This window comes from Morone saxatilis, unplaced genomic scaffold (genome assembly GCF_004916995.1).
Source record: "Morone saxatilis isolate NCDOM2014 unplaced genomic scaffold, NCSU_SB_2.0 Contig9, whole genome shotgun sequence".
NCBI lineage: Eukaryota > Metazoa > Chordata > Actinopteri > Moronidae > Morone > Morone saxatilis.
In genome coordinates, this window is record NW_023340268.1 from 11,989,692 (window position 1) to 12,000,836 (window position 11,145).

The 11,145-nt window shown below is 40.9% G+C and overlaps 1 protein-coding gene across 4 annotated transcripts in view; it reads left to right on the forward strand.

Moving 5' to 3' along the window:
* Positions 1-11,139, forward strand: part of runx1t1 (RUNX1 partner transcriptional co-repressor 1) — a 55,939-nt gene extending 44,800 nt beyond the window's left edge. Inside the window, exons 6-11 of one of the 4 annotated variants that reach the window (XM_035681744.1) lie at positions 3,050-3,312; positions 4,079-4,176; positions 4,998-5,193; positions 5,892-5,960; positions 8,467-8,699; positions 9,547-11,139. In XM_035681744.1, coding sequence (XP_035537637.1) covers positions 3,050-3,312; positions 4,079-4,176; positions 4,998-5,193; positions 5,892-5,960; positions 8,467-8,699; positions 9,547-9,867 — 1,180 coding nt within the window. In that variant the 3' untranslated portion in view covers positions 9,868-11,139. The remainder of the gene's footprint in view (positions 1-3,049; positions 3,313-4,078; positions 4,177-4,997; positions 5,194-5,891; positions 5,961-8,466; positions 8,700-9,546) is intronic. The other 3 variants (XM_035681747.1, XM_035681745.1, XM_035681748.1) reach the window with 3 other exon arrangements.
* Positions 11,140-11,145: the final 6 nt, after the last annotated feature.

Here is an 11,145-nt window from a genome sequence, read left to right on the forward strand (position 1 = left end):
CATACACACACACATACACACAGATCCTGAGGATAGAAAAAAGGGAAAAGACAGCTGTGTCTTAATGAAAAGTGTGAATGTGTCAATGAATGCGCTCTGTGTGTATTTGTGATACTTAAGTTATCGCTTGCTTCCATGCTTGATTGGGTGAGTAAGCACACAGTGTGCGCTCCTGTGTGTGTCTCTCTTTCTGCATCAGTTCAACCCCCCACTCCCAGCCAAATCATTATATTCATTTGTTGTCACGGACTTTGGTAATGACTCAATGTTCCCTGCTCTAATGGACAAGCATTGAGACGTGACGTCCAGGAACACACAGCGCTGTAAAGAACAGTCTTACCCCAAAGCAGCAGAAAAGGAAACGAGCACAAGACATGTCCAGACCAGTGAGCATGTTTAAGACTGTGGCACCTTCCAAGCCCGATAAAGAACATTTTATGTTAAAGAGCTGCAATACGACTAAAAAATAAAATCTTAAAATCTGAATCTATATATAGATTTGTGTACATTTTCTCCCCAAATAACTTCACAAAGGAATTCGGAATAATAATAAGCTTTTAATAAATGCATTTAGTTATCCACAGATGCATACAAACATTCAATCATTACACATTATTAAGCATTTTTAACTACTTGAACAGAAATTTGTGTTTGGTTGTGAGTTTGTGTCTGTGTTACGAGTACAATGTGTGCATGTTTTTTTCAAATAAAGACTAATTCCCGGGAGTCAAAATTTTCTAATACAGGCAGGGGAGAGGAAAATGTACTTTTTATATTTGCTGAGGGACAAAAATGCCAAACGCGATATTAATAATTCTCACCTCTCTTTTCCCCAACATTCAGATAGGCAGACTTTTCTGTAATACCTGCATATTTGCAGGCCGTCTGGTGCATAGGGGAGTGAGCTTAGGGGAGAAGGTGTGCGTGTAAATGTGAGAGAAAGAGAATATATGGAGAGAGAGAAAAAGTAAGTAGGCATCTGTATTCAGTGAAAAAAATGTGGTCTGTTTGTGTGAGCGTGTGTGCATGGTTCTCTATTCAGTGTGAAAGCGTGAGTATGGTTCATGTATGTGCACCTTGGTACGTGTTAAGGTGTGGATGTGTGTGTGTGTGTGTGTGTCTGTGTCTGTGTCTGCCTAGGGAGATGGGCTGATAACACATACAGATGAGGCTCCAGCACCAATACGGCTGGCTAAGCACCTCTGGTTTCTGCTTACCTCTGCTCTGCATTCCCGCTTATTGGAGCCCTGTGTCGGAATATTGGAATTTGAATGGGAATCCTTAATTACAGACAACAATGCACTATCAATGCATCCTGATTAATACCATGGTCTGCAGAAAACCAGACCAGGAATATCACAGTACAGTATGCATATGAGTGAAAAAAAACATAGGCTACATATAGGGTATACCATAAATTCTCTAACAAAAGCAGATATTTAAATAATAGCTGGGAGTGCAAAAATACCAGTACCTGTACTTTAATGGCTTGCATGGTGAAGTCAGTATAATTCAGCATATTTTCACAGCATGAATTCCATCATACATAAACCAGACTCAACACTATTACTCTGAGTTTCTCTTTTTAAGATAAATACTGTTGTCACTTTCTAATTGATTGAATGATTTTGTTAATGTAATCAACACTTATTGCAGTTGTTTCACAATAAAAGCCTTTCAGGCAAGAGAACACATTGAAAAACTGAAAGTGAAATAATAATTGACTAAAATATAATTAAAGAGAGAATTTAGAAATAAAAGTTAATGAATGGAAGAATTTCGAGTATTTGAATGAATGTTTCTCATTTTGAGACGTTATTTACTCACATTACCAAAGAAACAATATGAACCCAATTTCTCAAATCTAAAATCTTTACATTAGCATATGCATGTAAATTAGCCATGTATGTATCTACAGTATAGGTAAATTATGTGCGCACACATCAGAGCACTGTATAGGTGACTGTGAATGTGTGTGCATTTGTGTACTCCAGTGCCTGTAGATATAAACATTGTTGTAGCAGGAAGGCTGGGGAGATAAGAGTGTGGTTGGGAGGGGGGAGAATGGATGGATGAGTCGAGGGAGGCAGCAAGAGACGGACGGATGGAGGGAAAGAGCATATGGAGAGCTGTGGATGAGCATTAGGAGCCCATAAAAACAGCTCATTAAGAAGTTCAATCTGTTCATCGGAGAGAGAGATGGGGAGGAAGAGGAGAGGGAGAGAGAGGAAAGTGGAGGATTGCAGATAGAGGGGGGAGGCTGGCAAGATTTTACCGTGAACTGACAAAGCCGAGAACACACACACAGGCACACATGTGCAAGCATGCGCGCACACAAACACACCTGGCCACATTAATCTTTGGAAGCAGGCTAACAAAAATCCACCTGATCCCCTGGAAGCTACTTGAGTGAGTATGTATGTATGTGTGTGTCTGTAATTTGTGTTGGAGCTTGTGTGCGTATGTATGAATGGATGTGTTTTCAGTGGAAGAATTACGGGATGATTCCTGGAAAAACAGCCTTTCACTGCAGTCCTTTAGTCTGTTAGCAGGTCAACTCAAGCCTTTACTACAACACAAAGGGGTGGAACAGTTGTGATGATACGTTTCAAGTTTGGCTTTTGTATGTAATAACTGTAACAAGCAAATTTTGAATCAGACATTTTTACAAAATAGGTGTGATATCACCATCACACTGATTTGCACCTGTGTTCTCTCGTCTCCTTCTTTCATTTCCCATTCCTTTTTCTACTGATCCATTGTGCCTCAAGAGGTCTTTTGTTATTTGCCAGGCTTTCACTGTATCAAGAGGCTTATGTTCAAATCTGGTAACAACATTTCAGCCATATTTGGTCTCATATTCTGTGTTATTTTACTTGGAACAAGTTAAAACATTTGTCAGTAGGTGTAAATAATTTTCCTAACGCAGTGACTCTTCTTCCAAAATAGTCTATTACAAACAAATGAAATTGTCACCCACTGGAAAAAAACAACCAAATAAAACAATAAAGTCAAAATTTGTCTCTTTCTTCTTTCCTTCTCCACCCAGAACCAAAGAGAACGGCTTCGAACGAGACAGTGCCCTGCACCCAGATGTTCACCCTAGCAAGCGGCCCTGCACCATAAGCCCTGCCCAGCGCTTCAGCCCATCTAATGGGCTCTCTTACCAACCCAATGGCATGCCCCACCCGGGCCCCCTCCCTCCGCAGCACTACAGGCTGGATGACATGGCCATTGCCCATCACTACCGTGACACCTACAGACACCCCGCCTCCAATCATCGGGAGATCCGGGAGAGAGCCAGGCCTATTGGTGAGAACATGGGGGAGGAGGAAGGGTGCATGTTCGTGTATGTGTCCATACATTCAGATTTTTAAGCAAAAAACATGGCATAATGTCAAAGCTTTTACTCTGTTGTAGTACAGAGAGAAACATTAAGAGGGTTTTATATATAAAGGTAAACAGTTACCTAACAGCCTAACCATTACATAACAGTTCTCAGGGTTCTTTATATACCACTTCAGCCTGGTGGATCCTTGTTGGTACAGCAGTTTGACAAACAAGTCTCTCTGACCGCAAGGCCAGCCCGCTGCCTTCGAGAGCACAAACCAAAGATGAGGCCACTGCAACATGGCAGCTGACTGAAATAATGCGTTGTGAGATGTATGAGCGCACAACATAAGCACATTTAGACACAGTGTTGTTGCATTAGAGACATTTTTCTGTGTAGACTGAGCCTTGATGAAGCTGTAATGACGACTTTGGCTCAGTTCTAAAAATAGTACAGACATTTACCATGTCTCGCTTTGTGATGGATGTTTATTGGCCTGGAAGCTCAGTCATTTGAGTCCTGCCCTGAGGGTGGGAGAGAGATATGGAGACAGCAAAGAAAAGGGGGAGTGAGGGAGGAGGAGAAAGAAATGGATGGAGAGAGTTTCAACCAGGGACCAAATAATGGATAGATCAAAGGAAGAGTAAGGCAGTGATGGAGTATTGTTACATTGATCCTCTGTGTCATACTAATTTGCCCTTTATTTATCTTTCTATCTGTCTATCTATCTTTTTCTCTCGCTTACAGGTATGCATACAGGGACCAGGCAGGAGGAAGTGATTGACCACAGGCTGACAGACAGAGAGTGGGCTGAGGAGTGGAAGCACCTTGACCATGTAAGAAAAGTAATAACATTTTTTATTACTATACTTTACAGTTCTGCCTCTGTAAGCAACAGAGATTAACTCATTTCAGTCACATTAAATGGTTATATGTCACATTGTACTGTAAGTCTTTGTTACACTGCCCACAAAATAAGAGTGATATTTATGTGTTTTGTGTACTATTTAAACAAACTGTTAAGTGAGATCAACTCAAAGAAAGGTTTGGCATTACATGCATATCAAGACTATAGTTCTTTTAATATAGAATGGAGACAACAATGTGTATATGTATGCTTGCGTGTAAATATGTTTGTTTAAATATTGTCTCAATATTGATAAATTATTGTTTGCATGTGCACCTTCACTGTTGTTAATCCAGTCCTTTTAATGCTGCAGTCTGTAACTTTAAGCATGTTCAAACTACAATATGACAGCATATCTAGTGTCACATTGGTGATGCTGTTTCACCTCCTTGTTGTTAGTATGCAGTGAACATTTTATTAACCAATCAAGTAATGTGAACACAAATGCATTATTGACTGAAGTGATTAAGTAAGATTTCAGCCGGAGATGTGTGACCTGACAAACCTGATCAATATTTCAAGGGTGAAAGTTTATTTCACATACTGTTTTACTACCAAACAATACAGATGAATGTAATAATGATACACTAACTAAATTAACAACAATGGAAAATAAATAAATAAAAACAACAAATAATGATAGATGTTGCTTTTAATTTAAAACCCCATCCTCCACCACTACACCCTTGCTGAATTTAAATCAATTCATCTATGTCTATGTGTAAACTCAGCGCCTTGCCCACTCCCTGTCACCCCCAGCTGCTGAACTGTATCATGGACATGGTGGAGAAAACAAGACGCTCGCTGACAGTACTGCGGCGGTGCCAGGAGGCTGACCGTGAGGAGCTCAACTACTGGATCAGGAGATACAGCGACGCTGAAGAGCTGAAGAAGGGCGCTGCCAGTGGGCAGTCAAGGCAGCAGAGCCCGGCAGCACAGGAAAACGCAACACCAGGTAGGGGAACACACATACTGTACATGTATTACAGGTATTAAAGGGCATAGTGGCAAAGTAATTAGTATATGTATGTTTACAAGGCTGCTTACAGCCATGTTCCTGTAAGTTTAACTCCATTTCAAGGCCTTCTTGTGATGTTTTTATTGTAGGACAACATGTCTCCACTGGTATCTCCACTAACATCAGCCTTTCTTTGTGTTTATGATAAATATCTAAAATATGAATTCCACTTGCCCTCTTGATACTCGTCCCACTTTATGTTAAGATGTAACTTGTGCAAACACTTCCTTGCAAATTCTCTCTGAAATCAGCTGTTTTCAAACCACTAATAAAGAGACGTCATACATGAAAGTGATTAAGTTATTTTCTCCAGCAGTTTTATGCCCAGAAATCCCAATGTGGTGTACCCCAAGGTTCAATTCTAGGTCCTCTATATTGTCAAGTTTGTACATGCTGCCACTAGGCTATATCACCTATGTTATCCTGATTATACAGATTACCAGTTGCCAGTTGTATGTATCCCTGTCCAATGAAAACCTGAGCCATTTTACATCAACTTATTCTTTCAACCTTCTGACGGAAACATCAGGGTAACCAACAGGTTCTACAACATGCTGAGTTGTTCCATAATCTTTTGGACTTTGTCATGCAAAACATTGGTTGATCTCTGATTACCATGGTTTGTGTCGCCCTAGAAATCCACAGGGAGCTGCTGCACCGGCCTGTGTCTGGCTACGTCCCTGAAGAGATCTGGAAGAAAGCTGGTGAGCCTGCCGTCATCACACACACTCTTTCTCCCTCTTTCTCTTTATCTCTCTGCAGTTTTTAAGACATTTTTTCTCTGTAGAAATCAAGGCCATCTTTTTCACCCAGATGACTCAGGGCTGGAAGTGGATGAGAGGCATTCATTTAAACCCCATTCTCCCCTCTCATCCCAATGTAGTCTGCTGTCTGCAACTTTCTCCCTTGCTAGACTTGAATTAATGTGTCAGGCTGCTGTTAGAAAATCATTTATATTTGATACAGTAGGAAGTTAAAAAATAAGACTTTCACCACCACAAACTGCACACTCCAAATATGATGTCAGGTCTTAAAACGATTTTATTGCGCCAGTCAAATAAGGGACATAAGTAGCTTTTACAGCTGCTCCAGTGGTTCTGCTGTTGAAAGTACAGTAGCAAGACTTGGTATCTTTTTGCTTTTGGCACTTTTGTAATACCCTTAGCAACATACATTGCAGCTATTCTATTTAACGAAAGTGTTGTAAAATTGTAGAGGGAGATTTGTAGAGCCAGTTAAAATCAAGTATTGAAACTAATTTGTTGTTTTAACAGCTTTCATTAGTTGCCATTCAATTTTTAGCGTACACAAACTGCATTCTTTAAACTCATGAGTTTCGCTGCAATCACCATTATCGCTGTCCTGAAAAACTGAAAGAATTTTCCGCTGAGGGTTCAATGCTCGAGGAATCCACTTTGTATTCACCGTCAGTGATACAGTATATCTGCTTTTTAAACCCCTTGGAGAAAAGAAATTGTCCCCTTGCTTGACCAAGCATGATGTGTGAGATACTCAGAACAAGTAATATGCATTTAAATTGAATTGAGTATCACCATCGGGACTCAGCCTGCTCTCCAGTACTCTCCTCCCCTCACCAGCTTTGATCGATCTTCCATCTAAGGCATTTGGTGTGTAATCACAATTCCATGCACAAGGCATATATCACACGGCACCCGGGCAATTTCCATGACTTCAGGCAGCACAGTAGGTTAAAGACAAAACCACCCTGGTTTAAAAATGTAGCTCAATCACAATGGAGAGAAAATATCTGTCTTTATTAAAAGCGCACATTCAGTCTGATATTGAAAACATTTTACATTTGTAATACAAGTGTAATGTGTACAAAGCAAATGAAGTAAAGTGAAGCATATTTGTCAGACATAAAGCTGTATCTATCTTTTGTCTGAGGGATAAATGGTGCCCACTCTTTTTCATTCTCTCTGTATTCTTCTCAGTATTTCTGGCATCCGTTTCCCTTCAGTCGCATATATTCTGGCTGAAGAGAGACTGATCTAAATGTGACCCAGGGAGGATTGCAAAATAGGATTTTTAACACAATGGAGTGCAGCAGTGAATACATCTGTTTGAAATGGGCAAAATGTTTACAGTTGGTGATAAATATTCAAGCACCTTGCACGGTGTCCTACCGGTTTCCCACTTCCCCTCACCACATGGGCCTCTGGGATCACAATGGAAATGCATAATTTAAATATAAATTGCCTGATTTGCATACACAATTAGTCAAGTTACAGGCTTGATGGAAGCAAACAAAAAGCCCTCCTTTTGCTTTGACGTTCAGTTGGAATTCCACTGCTTAACACCCGCACGGCAAGGTTATTCGTTCCACAGAAGAAGTATAAAATAACAAATTGCTCCAGCTAAAGCAGGTCTTCCGAGTGATTACCTGCGATTAATTGGCTCGTTGTCTTGAAGATATTTTTCAAATTAAAAAGAAAAAAATGTTTTGCTCATCTTTAAATAAGATCCTTTTAACTTTTTCACACCTTGATGCATTAGATGATCTAATGTAACTTATTAAACATGCCACATTCAGTTACATAAGAATGCAGTGGGTGTATGCAAAAGTGATTGGTTCATAAATATAACTTCCTCAATGCCTTCATAATTAAATTAAAGTAAGCAATACATCATGTGTTAATATACCCACTATCCTGTGCTTATCACATTTAAAAATTGATGCCCAGGTATTACTATATATGGAGCTGATCTTACAAACAAAAAGTTATGAATATGTTTATATTATATGTTTTCTCTGCTGTGTGAATTAATTGAATCATCTCCAGAACAAAAAATTTATTTTCTCTGATTTTGTCCTCACATGAGTGAAATCTGTTTTATGGTTAGGGTTTCTGTTTTGCAGATGAAATACAGATTTAGCAGATGAAACTGCTTTTACCATTTATCTTTTAAAAGGCACAACACTTTATGTTATTTGTAAGAGTACAAACATTATTGTGTTTAAAATTCTTGTAAATGGCACAATGGTTTTGAATGGCTTTATGTAACATGCTTATCCCCATGTAAATACAAAAGAGAAGGGTCCTTCCCTTTGTGTGAGAGATGTTTATACTCAGAAATAATAACTGTTTTATCCTGGACAAATGTAAGAAAAAAATCTTAAATTTAACAGTATACTCAATGAAAATAAACTTCCAACGACAGGATGATATAATACACATTATATTGCAGGTACGGGAGGCTTGACTTCCTCTGTCTCCACACTCTTTCCAGAAGAGGCAGTGAATGAGGTGAAGCGACAGGCCATGTCAGAGCTGCAGAAGGCTGTGTCGGAGGCAGAGCGCAAGGCTCATGAGATGATAAGCAGCGAGCGGGCCAAGATGGAGCGTACGGTAGCCGAGGCCAAGCGGCAGGCGGCCGAGGATGCTCTCTCCATAATCAACCAACAGGAGGACTCCAGTGAGGTAGGAACATACACAGACAATTTAGTAACATCAAAAGATGTACCCTCAATCTTTCAAACACATCACGAAAACTGTCAACCTCCTCCACTTTGATAGTTGTGGTGTTCTGTCTTTCTTTGTTGATGATTTGAAGATATGATCAAATCATCTTGCATCTTGCAAAGCAAGGTCAATCAGGCATCTATTAACCTCACTTTCCGCCTTCCTTTTTTACTCTTCCGTCAGAGTAGCTAGCATGTTTGGAAAGGTGTTGCCAATTCAGCTGAGAGGAAGTAAGGGAAGGCGCTTTCATTTGCTAATCACCATTGGAGACCTTGACGTTTAATCAGTTAAGTGAGAGAGAAATATGGCTCACATCTGTCATTAATTGCAGGAGTGATGTTTATGAGAGAGAAGCGCCCCAGAGGAGAACTTTCAGGAGCTGTTTGTAACCTTGTTCTCGGGTTTCCTGTGGATATGCAGCCGCCCTGGCATGCTCTCCCTGCGGTTTCCAAGATATACTGTATAAGAGGCCCTAAGTGTAATGGTAGATGGGTTTTTGATCTGTCTGTGGTTTGTTTTAAGCTTAAGTGTTGTAAAAGCAGAGGCTTGTTCTGTTAATGTGCCGACTGGTGCACTGATATCTGTTGCTAATCTTCATGTCGGGTTCACTAGTTCTCTGTTAGATGTGGCATTTTGCTGTTACAAACACGTGATGATCTTTGATGAATAGCGGCATAAAATAAAACAAACAAGGGGTCCTAATGACATTTTAGCGATTATCAGAAGTTCATCAGCTGAAATGGTTGTAAATCCTTCTGCTGTATTGGTTTTGTGTTAGTTAATGTTGTCTCTATCTGTCTGTCAGAGCTGCTGGAACTGTGGCCGCAAAGCCAGTGAGACGTGCAGCGGATGCAACACAGCACGCTACTGCGGCTCCTTCTGCCAGCATAAAGACTGGGAGAAGCACCACCATGTCTGTGGTCAGACCCTCCAGGCCCAGCAGCAGCAGGCCAGCCAGCAGCAGGGAAGCGTCCCAGGGTCAGAGACCCCTGCTCCCATCAGCTCCTCTGCCTGCACCCCGAGCAGCGGAACTGGGAGCCCGGCTGCTACCCCGCCTGCTGCTACCCCTCGCTCCTCCACCCCCAGCACCCCATCCTCCTCAGCCCTGGATGGCACACCGCGCTAAGAGACTCACACAGAGGATGGAGGCAAATGTCTCCGGGGCTAAACAGCCAGCCCTCAACCCCACAAACAGCATGACTGTCTACATTGCCTTGCAAAGATGCTAAGCTAACGTGGCTAACAGAAAAAGATGGCAATGCTTCTGTCTATCTTGCAGTGTAGTCATAGAAGGAGGAGGAGAAGGTCCATAATCAGGTCATATTGACTTGCCATGACTTTAAAGAAACACAAAGATATTCTTTGTTTTGAATGAATGAATTTAAATATTGACATCCTTTTATTGTTACACTTGCTATTCTTGTTGTCTGTTTGTCGTCGTGCTTGTTGTTGTTAATGTTGTTGTCATTGTAGCTTATCTTATTTTTTTTCCTGTAAATATTAAGAGACTGAGCAGAGATAGCCGTGAACTCGAGTCAACTCAAGTATATCTGACCTCCCCTTTTTTAATGTTTTTAAGTTTCCATCCTTGAATTAATGCTTATTTCTTCCCTGTACCTGGGACATGAAACTAGTCAACCTCATTTTACCAAACAGCTTACCAAGGGAATATGTCTAGCTAGCAGAACAATGGAAGTCATCAATACTCTTTATAAAGAAAGATATTAGATTTAAACACACTGAAAGACACCGATGGATGGACTGATAAACAAGTCTGTTGCCTGGAGAGAGGAGAGGTATGGACTGAATATCTGGCCCGCAGACCGCCATGAAATGGGCAGATGTGCAGCAGATTGCAAGCAGAGCCAGCTGTTCAACCAATGTTATTTCGCTCTCACTTGTAATAATATCCAGGTCAATGGGCTGGGAAATACAAATCCGTCTCCCTGAAGGATGTAAAAGGAAGAATTCATGGACATGCTACAAAACTTTGCCCACTGCACATGTGGAGGATGTACTGACTAGAATTCGCACGTGCATGCTTGGTGGGTCACAGAAGCTCTCAAACAAGGAAGTGAAGTCATCACCCCACCAGTGAGACTGTCAAATCACCATGACAGCAGCCGCTGGGCCACTCAGAGCTGAGAACCTACAGAACTCAGTAGGAAGCTCATTCTGCGCCCCAGATGCTCCCCTCCTGTCTCAACTCTGAAAAACATTTTCATCTTTCTGTTCTTATCTGTTCTTATTCTTTTTCTGTAGATGTCATGGTGTTTAAGACTTCTGTCCTGTGGTGTCATCAATGGTTATTTATTGTATATGTGTTGGACAATTGTGACAATGCATAGTACTTCAACCAGTCACAACTCCAAGTCCTTCATAACTCTCTCTCTTTCTCTTTCTC